Genomic DNA, 18,646 nt, shown 5'->3' on the forward strand with positions numbered 1-18,646 from the left:
AATAAGGCCAAAAATGATATATAAGCATAAATAACACATATTTTCTGTATTTTCGATGTGATTTACAATGAACATTTAGATAAGAGGAAAAACTAATTATTTAAGTTCGAAAGAAAGCTTCTAAGACAATATGAAATCAGTTAGAGAAGTATAAGAAGTCGAATAGCGATGGGAGTAGTTGTTTTTTTCCAGTTTGAGAATACTCAATAATGTACATCCACAACCATTGAAAGAGATAGGAAATAGGTGGCCTACTTGAACATCTGGGCTACCTGTTCTTGTCATTTAGATATTTCAACAAGTTATCTAATTTTGTTTGTTTTAATACATGATTATGGATATAATTCGCATAACCTATTCAGGTGCGTTTCCGAAAAGTGTACAACCTTTCGCTGTACAAGTTACGAAGGGAGCAATCAGAGATATCGTAGCTGCTGATGTCGATTGACTGGACTGCTAACTTCTAACCGGCAAACACTCAATATTTGTCGTCAGGAACGATCAAGAAGTAAGAAAAGGAAACTTGTTGAAATATATGGCGCTGAGAATTCTATATTGTACCAAAAATATAATATTGAATAAAGCTAATAATAGCAATAACAATAACATCAGGATATTCTTAAAACTACTTTGTTGAAAGTAAATAGTTTATACTTTTGCAAGTCTGCCTCGTGTTGATTGGCTGACTAGTTGATATATATACATGATGAAAACAATCCTTAAAACCATCCAAGTGACATCAGATGATTATGTAAGAATCTTATTTTATTTTTTTTAAAAGACTAAAACAAAACGAACTCAACCAATTTTCTATTTGAGTAACTAAAACAAGAATTAGTGTACAAAAAGCTTTGAATCTTACTGTTAATATAGGAAATTTAGTGATACTATTAAGTTTCTGCGACTGAATTAGGTGGAGCAAAGTTCGAAATTGAGACTCACTGACCTAGGTTTGATTCCTTCAATAAAAGAAACGAGTGACCTACTAAGTTTTTCACAAGAATCTGCAGACAATATGCATCAAATAATAGTAATTAAACGAAACGAATTAACAGAACCTGTGTATGTTCATTTGTTTAGATTAATAAACAACAACAATCATAAAATTTACAAGTATCAACAATAAGACAAAATTATGAAATTAATAAAGAATGTGAACTATTTTCATTTCAGTAATTAATCAAATCAATCATAATTCTTCCCTCAACTCCCAGGGTAGAGTTTAAATGGCTTGAATAATTTTTTCTGGTTAGCGTTTTTTAGCGAGTTAGTTTTCTACGGGATGAGGTCGCTAACCTCATGCCAAACCATCCTCCTTTATTCGGGATTGAGACCGGCAATAGCCCCCCGCGCGGCTACAGGCCGAGTGGAGAGTAACAGGCGTAAGTAAATAAGTAAATATTGTTGAGGAAAAAACCACATTGATAACGTAATGCAACGAAAAAATCACAAATAATAAATAAAGCACAATTAAGTTACATAATTATATTTTATCACAGGAAAGAAATGCGTTTTACTGATCCTTTTTCTAATGCTTGATTGACTCAGTAATACTCAAATATTATTAGACTGTATATTATCAAAATGAAATGAAAAAGAGGGGTAGATATTCAATGAATCAAATTTGCTTAACATCTAATATTCAGCCATAGACAATTTATATAGCTGTCTGCTCAAACTTCTACGAAGTATTTATAAAAATGAATTTATTGCCATAAATTTTCCCGTTTTACAAATTTCAATTAACTAATTAGATCTGTCAGCTGTTTGTGCCTACGCATTTCCATAAAATGCTCACATTTTATAGCGAATTTAATGCCTGAGAAGTATCACCATAGCTTTTTGAATATTTTTATTCTCTTCTTTCCTTAATAAAAAGAATGGCAATCACTATATAATCTATACATTAGATATATTAGTTGTTACAAGACTGATTGTAAACATTAACGGATATATATATTGAATATCCGTTTACTGCTTAAAAAAGGGGAATTTTGTTAAATTTTACATATTTTAAAGTAAGAATTTTTTACTGTTATCAAACGTATCGTATTCAATTAAGAGGATATTAGTACTACTATTATCATTAATATTAGTATTATTTAGGAAATACAGATGAAATCAATCCAAGTATTAATTATTCTTACCATGTATTATGAAAACCTGGCATCTCTTAGTATAATATAGAAACTAGAGACGATAATGTTAAATCAGATAACTTTAGTGGTTTTACACATACTGTGTCTTATGTTAGAATACAAGTATTAGGAATTTAAAAAATGATACCTAAAAGATCACATTATTGTCAGTCATTTCGCAAAATTAGATGAGAAACATGATACATTTATTTATTTATTTAAACACATAAATATTGGAACAAGGAAGCACCAGATACATATGCGCGGCACAAATCTCATTCGCTTGTGTGAGGGCTGTGATACTGCCCAGGTGCCCGAACCGAAACAGATGGTTTTCTTAAGAGGCCACACCAGGAGTCTTTGACCTAAAGGTCTAACCCACAAGGCAGTGGAGAATCGTGAGGAGATGCGATCCCATGGTAGCCGGTGACCAACGACTGATTCATATCCCATTTGTCCCCTCAGGATACTGGAGCCCATGTTCACCATTGGTTCGGAATCAGGGTTTACCAACTCCCCTAGGTGGACTTTCCGTGTCCCCGGACATTCGATTTTCGTCCTCTCAATTTCGTAAACAACAGTAGTGCCACGAGAATGTAGTGAGCAGGACTTCCCTGGCAGAGGCTATATACGCGTGGCCGTGTGAGAGCATTTTGGTAAGAGGAGAGGACTCTCCCCACTCTCGGTAGTACCAGGGCATTTCGGGGCAAAATGATACAACGCTTCACGTTACTGAATAGCATATTTATATCATACTCATAAGCTATAGACAACGAACAAGTCAGTATCGTTCAATAAAAACGATCATTCAAAGCATCCGAGATTTTTATTTAATTCATGATTACTCCTCTTCCTGATCTGGTTATGATAACATTGTATCAGTTAAACAAAAAAGTGAACGAATTCTTGGTATCGAATAGAGTCGACGAAAAATGAATATTTAACAATATTAATGAATAAATTTATGATTTAAAATAAAGATCAGTTAATATTTGAGATTTTACTCAAAGATAGTACTAATGCAAATAATAATAGTGTAGGAACTATTCAATAAAACTTTTGCAAATAAAATTATAATAGTGAGGATTTATAAAATCCGTTTTCATACTCAACAAAACAATGAGACAAAATGGAATATGATAAAATGTGACAGAAATACACTGTGAATAATAATAATAATAATAGAAATAGAACTACTAAAACTAATAATAATAATAATAGGGATAACAATAATACTATATCTGTAAACAAATCCAATTTGATAGGCAACTCTCATCTGGGTAATATACTGATTATATTATAAGAGTATAAAGAATATGTTATGCACACTATCCACACCTAGATTGCAGCTTTAAAAAGTTGGGAAGAAACAGGGAAAACAATAGAATCAAACTATAATAAAAAGGTTATGTTTATCAAATAACTGACAGTCAAAGGAACCATTAACAGGTTTACAATAAAAGTTACATATAAGTAACAATAGCAAATATATAAAAGTCCAATGTAACAAATATATGTATATATATATATAATGCAAAAATGAACAATATTTGAGCGAACAATTGTTTTCAATAACTTCATCATCAGGCTCTACAGTTATAAGTCCATAATTATAATATTTTACAAAGTCCAAAATGAGGCATGTATTAATGAATTTGACAATGTTATATGTTAAAAATGGTAAACGTTTGCATCTGTTACGACATATATATACTTTAAAATTGTGTTATTTGTAAATTAGAAAGGTCATTTAATAAAGGTCAAAGTGATTTGTAATCAAGTGTCTAGTCACAATCGATTTAATAGTAATTTCGAAAAAATGAAAATGCAAAAAATTGTGTGAATAAAGTGCATAGTAGGAGAATTTCATCTTGTCCATAGAGATAATAATGATAAATAGTAATAGTAATAATAATAAGATTGTTGTGTGAATATAATATGTAATAAAAGGGGATGTTATCAAGATAATTACGATAAAAGAATTGGGAATGATGGATGTGAAGATTAAGATAGAGGTGATCAACAAAAAAGGAAGAAAAGAAAAAAACGGGGGAGGTCTATAATATTTAGTTTAGGAAACCGGTGATCCAGTCGTAGGCCAAGGTAAACATAGTGGCTGGATATACTTTTTTTGGATGCATAAATTTGGTTTTCTAGAGTTGATCCAGATGGCTTCGGCTATGTAAAGTAATCGTAATCTAGCTCTTTGAGGTAGAGTTTTCGAAACTTGATATAAAACAGAGAAGGCTTCATCTATTTTGATATGATGTTCACTGTCTACCAAGTGAGAAAGGATGGCGCTGTTAATGGATTTAGTGACTCCTTTTCCCAACCATGCTGGTACATGTTCACGAATACGCAAGGATAAAGCCCTCTGAGTACGGCCTATGTAACTAGCTCCACAGGAGCAGTTGAATTGGTATACACACATGGAAGAGCCCATCTTCGGTAACTTATCCTTGATTAATTGTGTGAGTACTGGTTTAGTTGAGAAAGTGACGTGTAGCTTAGCGGCGTAAAACGTCCTTTCAACCGATCTTTTCAGTCGGCGTGTTAGAATATCACTCGCTGTCACCTTTGAAGTCCAGTTTCAAATACAAGGTTTTTTTACTCACTGTTTCACAATTTCTTCTTATTTTAACAGTACTTTCTACTAGGTATTTCTTAACGAACTTATCCGGGTAGCCATTCCTTCGCAATGTATTTTTCAGTATATCTATTTCACTCTCAACAGTGTCCTCAGAACATAATAGCTTGATTCTGTGACTGAGACATTTAACCAAATTTATTTTATACTGAAGAGGAGTGAAGCTTTGGAAATGGGTATACTGACCCATCCATGTATTCTTTCTAAATGTATTTCGTTTGATGGAACCATCTCTCCTTCTAGAAAGTAGGACGTCGAGGAAAGCTATACTATTGTCTTTCTCTTCTTCGCTGGTGAATTGAATAGCTGGGTGGACGTTATTGAAAAAGTCTAACATCTCCTGTTTGTCAACCATTTCGTCGCATACGATTAGTGTGTCATCTATGTATCGACAGTAGTAGTCTAGCTTACTTAAGGTGTCTTTTAACGGTCCATTTTCCAGTTTGGCCAGAAAAATGTCAGCAAGGATCGGGCCTAGTGGTGATCCCATTGCTGCTCCATCTACTTGTCTGTAAAATTCATTGTTAAACTTAAAGTAGATATTCATAGTACATTTCAACAGGAGTTCTTTCAATTTATTTATTGGAATCGGTATCCCTATTTTCTTTTCTAGCACTTGTTCACATATGTAATCGATAGTTTCAATCAGGGGGATGTTAGTGAACAAAGATGATATGTCTAGTGATAGCATGGTTTTACCATTTATATTCCTATTTTTTATTGAATCCACAAATTCAAACACGCCTTTAACACTGTGGTTAACCAGTTCTTGGTGTAATGGTTCCAATAATTTCACTAACCATTTTGCTGTTGAATGGTATGGTGAGTTTGACATGTCCAGAATTGTGCGTAAAGGAACCTCAGGTTTGTGAATCTTAGGTAGGCCATAGAGTCGAGGAGTATATGTTCCAGAAGGCTTGAGCTCATTATAGGTATGCTCAGAGATGTATTGATGTTGTTTTAAAAATTTTAATGCCTCAGTTAGTTGGCGTTCAGTCTTTTCATTGTGGTCTTTACATGAACCAAGCTTTTGGAATTTAGTTTGATCACGCAGTAGGTTATTCATCGTATCTAAGTAATCTGTTTTGTTTAGAATTACGGTGCCGGATCCTTTATCAGGTTTAGTGATAAGAATGTGTTCATTCAATTTTAGTTTCCGGATAGCTTCACGATGTTTATCAGTCAATATACTATTTGTATAATGCTTGTTGCTTTTAAATTGGTTACAGCAGTCAACCAGCGTGGTTTTGAACCTTTCATGTTCTACTTTTGTCGTGGGTGTAAGGTCTTGTGTCTGGGTAAATAGATTTTCAAACTGGACATCAGTCTTCAGATGATGCTTAGAAAGTGTTTATCAGAAACGTTAGATAAATGTAAGTTTTGAAATCAGAACCTTTATTTAAGACTTAAGTATCACAGACGATTAAGCTAAGGTAAATTTACAGAGTAAGGACACATTAAAGGGAGAATTTAAGAAAGAAGTGGGAATTAATATGCAAAGCTCAATACAGCTATTTTGGTTTCTGTGACCGTTTTACTGTATAAGAAACATCAAATAAACGGCTAAAATATAACTGTGGTCCACCGAACAATGAAATCATTAACCAAGAGTAAATGTATTTCGTTTTCATCTACCTCCTTTCAGGTCAAGGTGGGTAATAATGCCCAGTCACATAAACTGAAGTTCGGAATTTCCCCAAACTGATTTGTGCAAAAATAGGATTAAACGAAAAACAAGCCTACTCAACGCGAAAATTATCAAAGGCAGGAAATAACCAAATTCCCAACATATATCCAGCACAAACTGTGCTGACCACAAAACTGACGCGTTTTAAGGCTAACTATAGAAAATAGTTTGATTAATACGAGAAACGAGATATTCGTTACATGCCTCAGTTGATTGATAACAAAGCAATACATAATCGATAAGTTTTGAAAACCTTGGTGATTCGATCACCTCGAGAAAAATACAAAACAGCTGTTTGATGTTTGCTAACCTCGATTTATCATACTCCTGACGGAATACCTGAAAGTCTATTAAACCACAGATAAGCAGTACAGCGATTAGCTGCCATTATTTGGTAATGAACAGCAAATGTAAACCATAGATATTCGACCACAGGTATGTTTCGAAGTACTGATATACTGTGATGAAACCATCAAGTGAGCAATAGATACATAACTGACTAAATAAATGGACCATATATGAATAAAAATATGAATACGAACTGAAAATCAGCAGTTTCATTGTTTTGTCGTCATGTACCATATTAAAACGTACTACGAGCTTTTTTAGCTCAACAACAAAAAGTAACTTAAAATAATAATAATAAAAATGTATGAGCAACAAGATTATGTTCCAAAGTAAACAATGAATTTTAAAAAAGGTTACATCAAATGTCACTGGTGACACTAATGGTTACAATAGAAAAAAATAATGTCGCAGAACTAACCTGGCCTCTGAAATCTCACTGACATTTACATTAACCTAAAAATAAAAAAACAGAATAACATTGGCATAACTTAAAATAAACATTTAAAATAACTGATCATATTAAATGATCTACTATTCATACAATCAAAGCGTTTCATCAGTAATAAATTCTATATTAAATACAATTGAATAACCATATACAGATTAGTGTGTCCAGCTTTAAGGTGTTCTATTTTTATAAGGTCTAATGATACTATCCCCCAAATCTAATTCAGGTAGATGAATACAGTTTTAAATATGAAACCTAAGTACTTTACTAACTATCATCAATTAACTGAAGTTCAACTATGGCTTCAGAACTTAAGTGAGGTTAACAACAATGATTACAGTGTACTTCAAGTAAAAACAGAAACCGCAAAAAAATATGTAATGGAATTTAGATTGTGTACACTGTAAAGCATGACAGAGTTAAAATGCCAGCTCAAAACAATCTCCAAACATTTAGAACGTGACTATACGAAACTAACAGAAATGCTCCGATTATTCTTAGAAAAAAGAAAACTAAACGCGAATAATTATTGTTGCGGGAGAATGACTAACAATGAAAATGAGTTGTTGAGTGATGCAATGTCAACTTGTCTCAATGACGTCATTATCCATACTGAGATTCCTATAAAGTATCAGAGAAACACAGTGATGATAAAGACTATAGTTGAAGTAAGTTATACACCGGAAAACAGAAAACTCTCTCTGGATACTATCTAGTAATTGACCTAAAGATGGAAAAGCTGTCGCAGTACAATGTATCACCTCCAAAGTTTGAGATAATGCAGAGAAAAAAAAAGGAATTCTAATAAGTAACCCATGTAGCTACTAGTCAAATAACAATCTACAAACATTTGTAGCATGTCGGCAGTTTATTCAAGAACGAAAGATATTTAGCATATTACTTCTCTAACAATATATAAGCGTAGACAGACTGTATAAACATTAGTCAATTAGCTGTTTTCATTTAAATGATACTTTGTAACAAATTGACAATCAAAAAAAAATAGAAATGATATTTTTGTTTAAATAAATTATCTCAAATCCATTCACATTATGAGGGGAATTTATAAATCAATATGAAATCCACGAAAACACATAAAGAGTACGATATAACGAAGAAAGTGAAAAAAAACTGCAGAGACACATACCGAAAATCAGATTAGATTATACAATATGAAATCTTGCAAAGTAATAACAAACCATTAATGTATTATGATTATTATTTGTTATCGCAAAAACAAATAAATTCTAAAAATTGGACAACCTCTACCATGTATTATTCATATCAAAAATTATATCTTTGTAAGTAGATTACAAAAAAAATATGAAAAAGAGTAGATCATGTATAGAATATCTCTCATAAACTATGATAATAATGACGATAACATTTTATTCACTAGAAAACTGTATCATTTTGAAATTATCTTTGAAATATATATACAATACTTGAAGATAAACACAATCCATTAAACAATATCAAAGTTTTTTATCTCTAGTAAACAAACGTGTATTCCATTAATTAATTAGGTGAATTTTAGATATTAGTTTAATGTGGATAATGTATTTAGAATGAATTGATCTCAGTTGAGCAATTATTGAATATCAGGAAACACTGAACAATTGTTTGAAATCAGTTTGAGACATATTGTAAATGCAAACCCACGACCTGTTAGGGATCAGGTTTATTAGTAAGTGAAAAATTCAACGTTTTCAAGTGCACCTTCTTCTTATCCGGTCACTAAACAAGAGTCTAAAGATGTTCGTAAGAATCATGTTGGCTTTTTAATTAATTAAATCAATTACTTAATATGGGACAAAAAAATTGTAATGAATGAATGGGGCGATGGTTTCCGAACACATTACAATTTTATTCAAAACTGGAAAGATCGATGTAAAGGTCAAATTCTACCACAGACTAATTGTGAAAGAAAATAAAACTCACAACAACTTCATTAAATAACATCGGTGGGACATATTCAATAAGAGAAAACTAGTAATACTCCTTGACTGGTAAAAATAGGTTAACCATAGTGGATTGAAACTGGAGAAAATTGGAAAAACACAAATTCGGCATTGAATTATTAAAAAACATATAAATGTAAGAGGATGATAAAGCAACTTTTCTAATAACGTACAATATACCTTTGGACAAAGAAAGGAAACAAAATTAGTTTTGATTCTGAAAGAATAATCAATGGTAAAAAAACATTTTTAAGTTATATTTCCAAATACACTTGTATTTAAAATGTAAAATAATGATAACAGGTAAAAAAAAAAGTAAAAACTACAATATTTACTTCCGGTTACGATTTACTACCTCATATTAAGAATAGCTCAAGTTCAAGAAAAGAATGCACTGTGATCTGAGTTTAATGGTAATGAAACTTTCAATGAGATTATTTATTAGCTTCATTGAAACTTCAAATTTATCATTTTTATTTATTAAAACACATAAATATTGGTACAAAGGGGCACCAGATACATATACGCCACACAAATCTCATTCGATTTGTGTGAGGGCTGTGATACTGCCCAGGTGCCCGAACTGAGGTAGGTCGTTTTCTTAGGAGGCCACACCCCAAACCTTTAACCTACAAGTGTAACCTACAAGTCAGTGGAGCGACGTTAGAAGATGCAGGCCCATGGTAGCCAGTGACCAACAATGGGTCCATACACCATTTGCCTCCTCAGGAAACTGAAACCCATGTGCACCATTGGTTTGGAATCAGGGTTTTCCAACTCCCCTAGGTGGACTTTCCGTGTCCAACAACCCAGTTAAAGCGCCGGACATTCGCCTTTCGTCCCCTCAATTTCGTAAACAACACCCCCCGCCACGAGAAGGCAGTGAGTAGGACTTCCCTGACAGAGGCTATATACGCGTGGCCATGTGAGAGCATTACGAGAAGGAGAGTGGACTCTCCACACTCTCGGCCGTACCAGGGCATTTGGGGACCAAAAACTGAGAGTTAGTCGCCTGCCGGAACCCGGGTGTATCTGCTAACAACAGAATACTGTGTTATCAAATCATGATCTGTAACGGTCCGTATTAAAACCTGATTTATTGATTCAAAAACTGAAACAGTAACTAAAGAATTAGGAAACCGTCATTTTGGCAATTCAACCTATAATTTTAAAGCGAGAGTTTTGTATAATAAATATGAGAAGAAGAGAAAATACTCATAATTTCCAACTGATAGATTTCTATATAAATATAATTATGATAAATTACCAGTTAATTAGGATAAGCTAATATAATAGAAAAACAATAAATAAGTAAACAACTACACAAGTCGAACACATAAGAAAAGAACATCGACGAAAGCCATTAAAAGAATGATAACAACAATTACAACAATCATAGGGATGAAAACCCGATTGAATGACGAAAACGTAATTAAATACACTAAATATCCCTCTGTGATACCAAAAGACGATAATAATACTATGAACATTGTGTTTTGTTCTCAGTTGATTGTATACTTATTCATTTGTTACGTAAATAAATATAAACAATAATCATTGCAAAAAGAGAAAACGAAGTAGAAAAAACAGCGAAAAATCATTATGCTGAGCATAAGAATAAATTACAAACTGAGCAAAGGCCATTTACAGAGTCCAATAAACTGGCAAGAGATCACAAGTAGTAAGTAGCTTATAGGTTGTTATAACATGAAAGTGTGATATTAACTGACAATTATTGTACAACCCTTGAACACTCTGAAATTAACAAACATTCAACACATTCTTCAGACTCAAACTGAAATTAAAACTAATGAATAATGTTCTTATATATATATATATATATATATATATATATATATATATATATATATATATATATATATATATACATATATATATTTATCGTAACCACTAACATACAATACGACAAATATTATAAAGACCAATTACATTCAGTGCAAATTTCTCTTCAGATTGGTTAGTTAAAAAATAACTGGATCCAAACATTTTACGGATCAAATATATCCAGAAAGATTCGCTTTACATAGCTGACTGAAAGAGTAAAAGGATGAACATAGAAGTGGAGCAATTTCATTTCATAATTAATGAGTATGGATAACTATGTAAATGATAACATGTTCAGTCAGTCAGTTATACGCAATGTAGAGCCTGAGACATGCACACATTGGTTCAAGTTGTCAAACTTCGTTAGCACAGAGAGATGAAATTGTCAGGGTGAAAATCTTACGGTAGCAAAGATACTAATAGTATTAATAAAAAATGAAAAAACCAGGGTCAAAGATACCCTTTTAACGGAAAATACGGATTAATGGGATAAAAAAAACAAAGTAATCCAAAAAATTAGGATCTAAATAAGGACAAAGAGTGAATGCATCTGCACCACTTAGGATAACCTTGAGTCATATCATTCAGTCTTCAACCATCGGTTATTTATTTATTTATTTGAACATATGAATATTGGTACAAGGGGCACCGAATACAAATGCGCCACACAAGTCACTTGAGTTGCGTGTGGGCTGTGATACTGCTTGGGTGCCCGCAAGTTTCGTATAACATAACTTAATTTTAATAAAACAGACGGGAAAATAGCTAACTATAAGTGAAAACATTCAAATTAACAATTAAATTACCTGAAATTTGAACCTGAAATCATTGAAATCTTTCGAAATTCAATTATCTTACACTTTTCAGAAACAAAAACGATTAAATGAAAATTCCATTATATTTACATCATTTTCTCTTATTCTGTATGGCTACACATTAGTTCTATGCAAAGAGATGAAAAAATATTTTTGCTGAAAGTCATCAAATAACTAATAGCCCAAAAGCTGTGGCACTATATACATTATCAATAGCGGCGAAATTTGTGAGACATATTAACTATGGAGTGAATCTCATATCGTCAAACTACATGACAAAACTTAATAATGATGGCTTTTATTTGAAAAGTGCACAAAGATGAAATATTTAGTCTGGAAATAACAGGCAAGATTTGAGCTTATGAATAGGTTCTTAATCTCATTGACGAGCAATTGATATAGGATACCCGTAGCCTACAATCACTTATGTTTTACATGGGATTTAATCATGTTTACTACTAAGATTTGGAATATGCATTTGTTGTTTTAATACAGAAAAATGTTTACTGGTCATTCGTGTTACCTGTGAATACCTGCTAGGCTAGTGTCAATAATTTAGTTTCGCGAATAATTATCAGTCTAAAGCATATTACCATTGAGCATTATGGAATGACCAGCAATCTACTCATTAATTTAATAACCAAAACGTATTGATAGCAAATTTCAAAACCCACCTTCATAACATAACAAATAATGTTACAGTTTAGCTTAACCTATGCACACAAGAGTCCAAATCTACAAGCCTTAATACCATTACTGTCAATGCATCCTAAGAAAATTATACGTAGTTCTCTTGAAAAAATATCAATTTCATAGAACATTGTTTACGAAATTAATAATGATAAAGATTTAGCAATAATAATCATATCAACTTGATCCACTCTGAACGAAAAGCAGTTAATAATATATTCTACATTGTAATGTGATAATATGTCCTTAATTGAAACCCATCAGTCCATCCATGCACGAAACAATAACTATATCATATTTTAAATTAGCATTGTATCATAAAACAAACAGAATGTCTTAAAAATAGCATGATACAAACAAAAACCAATTTTGCATAATAACTACCAGTATTCTTCATGATATTAACTCACATATACGCATTTATATGTATATAATTCGAAACGATGGTATGCTTATCGCTAGCCCAATCAATCAATGCGCTTCGGTAGTTCGACGCAATAATGTGATTTGTAAGTTGCCGATGGGGCAAATTCGATTCATTAATTCAAGGAAGGTGGTAGTGACTTTTAACTAGTGATTTTATGAATGACAATCGAGTACGCAAAAAATGACTGAAAGTATCTATACAAAAAAGAATGACTTTACAATGTTTTCGAAACGACAGAATATATATTGAAACAGTTTTACAAATAGCTGAAGTGTGAACTCTAAATAAAAAAACCAAGGAATGATACCTGTCTTCATTTGTAATTACATAAACGAAATATACTAATAAACGCAGAAATATTATAAAGACAATAAGTCTTTGGAAGGGGAAGTAATAAAACTAACCTATAAAAGTATACAGTACGCTAATACATACAGATAAAAATGCCGGAATTATGGTCTTACAGACGATGATCAACAAAAAGGGTCTTTTCAGGTAGAAAACGAACTAGAAGTTATTTATCAAGATGAAACAGTTTAGTTTCTGCAAAAATGTATCCAAATCGAACAAAACTTGTTTAAGATTAAATGAATTGGTCAAAACGTTCTTATGTGATTAAATTAATAATCAAATTTAGATTAAGTACTAATTAATTGAACTAAGATATTTGCTGATTAATACAGCATTAAGAGAAAATCAAAACAATTCATGTCTCCCAAGTATTAGGCTTGCAGTCACGTTCATATGAATACTTAATTACAGTTTAAGTGGTCAGTCAGTCAGTCAGTCAGTCACAACGTAGAACTTCGTACGTACGTACATCAGTTCGAGTTGCCATACCACATTAGCACAGAGATGCAGTTGTCGATTCAAATCCCATAGTGGTAGAGGTAGTAAGAGTATAAGCATTATGTGAAAGATTAGGGTTTAAAGATAATATTAAAGGAGTATAATACAGTGAAATAAATTTGGAAAGAGAAAAAAGATAGAGAAATGGAGAATTCAGAAGATTAGAATTTGGTAGAACACAAAGAGTGGATGCACCTTCGCCATTGCAAACGATTTTCAGCCATGTCATTCAAGGTCTCTAACCATCGATTGCTATCATCTCGCGAATCCCAACCAGGTAGTCTACACCTACCAGCATGGCTCAGTCCACTTGTTAGTGACTTCATGGATTTGTGCCACGTTTTGGTCTGGCCGCCCCTAGCTTTCAGTTTAAGTGGGCCCGCCATAAACAACATAGAACCTGAAACGTTTGTGGATTAGTTAAACTTGCCATGCCATATAAGCATAATAAGATGAAATGGCCAATACAAATCCCAGGGTAGTAGGAGTAGTACCAATATCAGTGGTAGTAATAAAACTCGAGAATAGAAAAAAATGATCCAATGAGAAAAAATAGATTTGTACAACAGAACCCAAGATCTAAGGGGAGATAAAGAGTGAATGTATCTGCGTCATTATTTCTGAGCTGACAAAAGTCCGACACCAACCCTCCAGGGCTGATGGGACCTCCACGACCAGTGAAAAAGTCAATGCAATCAACTAAGCCACTCCCAGTTATTAGTCTAAATACTGACATGGACCAGTAGGGAAGCAAAATTTTACCTTCGGCTGGAGGCGCAATCCAAACATGGTTGCATTATTGCTTAAAGCAACCAGAAGATTCTATTTTCTGTCAGCTTTTTCACTAAAACCGAACAATGTCACAATGTCAAGTCGGTAAATAAAACTTCTGGAACGGGGTCAACCCATGAAAGGATAAGTGAAAGAAGAGTGATTTTTAGGAAGATAACGATAACGAAGTTAAATAAAAAGACATATGGTGGGAAACCTTGACAAAAACAACTTGAAGATAATAATTAAGATGACAGTTCGCCACAAGCTCTGACTTGACCAAATGTTAGAGTAGAGAAACTTCACAATCTTCGAGTATTGTTTTGGTACACAGCCACTACCATAAAACATGTCGATAAACGAAGTCGAATGTTACCTCAGGCTTGAGAAATACTATTATGATTGGACACCAGTAGGTATATCTAAGTTCCAAAAACCGATAAAAGGTGAATATTTGGCCAGTACATGCACTTTTGCGTCTGAAGCCGGCCTAAATTTCCAAGTTTGTTGTTTAAGAGTCCTAATTGTGCAGCGGGTGATTATTAGGGCTAGTATTTTAGATACTGGATCAGTCAAACTAACCCCTTTTGGTTATCACAAGAGCGTTTCCATCCTTTTTCATCAAATGGAACGACTAATTATTAAAAGTAGTATGCATCATATGTAAATTGAGATACGAACCGCGCAATCAAGCCAAAGATAGTTTGCTTAGGTGACAGCTCACCAGCCTTCAACATGGATTTCTAATCCACAAAGCAGTGCGTGAACGTTAGTAAACGGTGTACCATGGCAGCTGGCGACCAAAAATAGGTTCATATTCCACTTATGCTCTCAAAATCCTGGAGTCTATGCATATCATAGTTTTGGAATTGAGGATTTCTAACTTTCCTAGGTGAAATTCTCATACCCACCAAACCATTCCCAGCACTGGACGTTCGCTTTTCGTTCTCCCAATTTCGTAAACAACATGCCGCTGAGTGAAGGCAAAGAGTATGGCATTTTCGGTAGAGGCTATGAACCCATGGTCTTATGAGAGCATTTCAAGAGGGAAAGCAGGCTCTCCACACTCTCGGATGCCCCAGGGCATTCTGCGGCAAGTTATAAAAACGGAACGAATAGTTGTCGAAACAATTCAGAGAATCAGGTAAAACTCGTTCCGTATCATGAGTATCAAGTGATAAAGAATTGAACATGAAATCCATGTCCAATGAAAAAATAAGATCTGAACAAATAAACACCATAAACTAAAAAATAGTTCTATTTACACAGAAAACAGGGAAATCATTCTTCAACAAGATAAGTCACATAGACTGTTTAACACAGGGGAAACTACCGTGCAACATTTACACCTAAATTTAGACAATTAATCACGTATACCACAAGAGCAAACCAAAATGTCTTTCGAAACTTTGTCATAACGTCGGAATTATAATCTAGTTTTTGCACCAGTTAGTATTCTTTTTGTCTTCTTAAAAATGATTATTTTGATGGGAGTATATAATGCTGACGAAATATCAGTAATAAGAAAATTAATTCATTAGTGATAACAGTAAAACAATTGCTCATGTATGCAATGGGGTTCGAACATGGAACTAAATGGTCAAAGGCAGAACCCCATAATCGTCAAGCCACACATACACAATCATGCGTTTGCCAAATAGACTGTTATAAAATAGTATGAAATACCTTTAAACATTCATTCATTATGCTCTCTGAAGCGTTCAAACCAATGTGTAATATCAACGTATAAAATTTCTAATCATTTGTCTAGAAAGTATACGAATTGAAAGATACTTTATTTGTTGTTCATACGATATCAGGAATCAATGGTAAAAGAATTTATGCCAGGACATTTAAAATCGATAACCGCAGCATAAATAAATTAGTTTTTAACTTCGTTATCTTTATATTACGAAAAAAACTTTCTTATACTCCTTTTAATTTGTTATGCCTCGTTTCATTGTATGCTAAAACTCAAAAATACATACTACTGAACTAAGTTTCAGGTTCTTACCATAAGTGATAATCAAAAAGTAGGAAAAACTATTGAAACACATTACTAAACGTATATTGATTCTTGTATATACCGGATTATGATTATATAAATTTCATAAATCATTGAAATTTCGTACGATATGAACATGCTATGTAACAATAACAGTAATACAAAAAAAGTGAAAATATGGATGCGTAGAAATGGTCAGAAAGAGTGAAATAATCACAATTGAAGAGAATAACGCCATTGAGAAACTCTTAGTAAGTTTCAGTTATATATATTCATTCAAATGGTACAGGAAGAAACACTCACAGATTATTTCAATTATAAACCACATTTGATGTTTGTACACTAGTGTAGTCTCTAAATCGGTATAGTTTTCACTAAAATTCAACATATGGAATGCTCAGTGTTGCATTGACTCATAAAGTTTAGTTTTTTATAAGCGATATCAAAAGAGGAGAACAAAGTAAAATGACAACTGTTAAATTGTGTACACTAAACATATTTTTTAACTGATCATTTAACTATACACAGCAATATTATTTACATGCTATGCTGAATGTTGAGTTAACTTTCTTGATGAAAACAAACAAAAACCCACTAGATAAATTTAAAATAGTTCACAGCTGATAACCTGAATTAATAAGAACTTTTATAGTTAAGATAATTGTTCACAACATATAAAAATAAAATAAAAATTATTTAATCAAGGCCTCAATATCCAGAGAATCATGTTTTCGTTCAATAATGCCCTATAATGAAAAACTTATTAACGGGCATTTTTAATATCCAAATATTATTTACACATAAAAGGATGTCATAAGATAGAAAATTGACCAGTAGGCTATAAAACAGAAGCATCTCCAGTAAGGCGTGAACATTCAGTCAAAAACGAATTGTCCCCTCGAAACGATCAGATAAAAAAGATTTCCACCATAAGCAGAAGCGAGTGGATCCTGAAGTCAAAATAGAAGAATCCACAAACGCGATACCAAGGTCGTCCCAACTAACTGACAGCCGTAGTTCTTATACAAAAGACAGAAATAACTAAGAATACTCGGACTACTTACCAGTAGTGAGTAGTATAAGATAAAAACGAAAATTACAGGCAAGGAGATTATTTATTTCAATTAATTGGCCAAACATGGTTACACAGACTCACTTTTATCAAATTCCATTTACGTCGGGCTGATAATTTGCACAACTCTTCGTAACTTTTTAGGGCAGTTTGTCTATCAGGAGCCTCTTCGGCAGAAATTAGACTGTCTTTGTCCAAGCAATCACTAATGATAAAGAAACGGAAAAAAAAATGACCGATATGGAAGTTAGAAGCTTTACAACCTATATATATATGAAAACTACTAATTAGTTGTCGAAAGGAATAAGATCAGAAAATTACTGGTAACTGTAAACCATGTAGTTCTGTTGAGCTTTTTATTTCAAAGAAAAAGACAGTTTTCTACTTTGTTATGCAAAAATACACTCACTCTAAATTCTTACATGAAACCATTTAATTATCAATTATTAAGACCAAAATGATTATCCACAGTGTTCATTTAGGCGCTGGAAGCCTTCCTTTCCAGATAAATGTAGAGTAATTATTTCACAATCTTAAAAAAATGAACGATGTGTCCCAAATATTGGACCTATAGAAATTAGCTTATTTGATAATCTTTTAAATGACTCAAATACTAAATATTTGTTGCAAAAAGGTGAAACAAATTTCATCATGTATTATATTCATTGATTTATTCTGAACACAAAAGACAGCTTAGTAAGGTAAGGCTTTGATAAATCCGTCACATGAAACGAAATGACACTGATGTGAAGTAATATGTGTAGAGTAAATGATATACTTTATAAGAACTTTTGTTTAAATTAGAGCGAATAGTTTCACAGTATTTCGGCGCCGAGTTGATGTAAGACATTAAATGGGAATAATATATTTGTAAAATCTCAGCGAATGAATTGAAGTAAATCCAACGTTTCGCCTGGCAATTTGGTCCTAGCTTTCAATAACC

At 32.8% G+C, this 18,646-nt stretch overlaps 1 protein-coding gene across 1 annotated transcript in view; it reads right to left on the reverse strand.

Annotated features, from left to right (window-relative positions):
- The window catches only part of Smp_133540 (putative asparagine synthetase), a gene marked incomplete at both ends in the record, with an annotated part of 29,947 nt that overhangs the window by 6,484 nt on the left and 4,817 nt on the right, over positions 1 to 18,646 (reverse strand). The window contains 2 exons of the mRNA XM_018788522.1: positions 7,239 to 7,273; positions 17,788 to 17,908. Coding sequence (XP_018654056.1) covers positions 7,239 to 7,273; positions 17,788 to 17,908 — 156 coding nt within the window. The remainder of the gene's footprint in view (positions 1 to 7,238; positions 7,274 to 17,787; positions 17,909 to 18,646) is intronic.

The sequence above is a fragment of the Schistosoma mansoni genome, chromosome W (assembly GCF_000237925.1).
Source record: "Schistosoma mansoni strain Puerto Rico chromosome W, complete genome".
Lineage (NCBI taxonomy): Eukaryota > Metazoa > Platyhelminthes > Trematoda > Strigeidida > Schistosomatidae > Schistosoma > Schistosoma mansoni.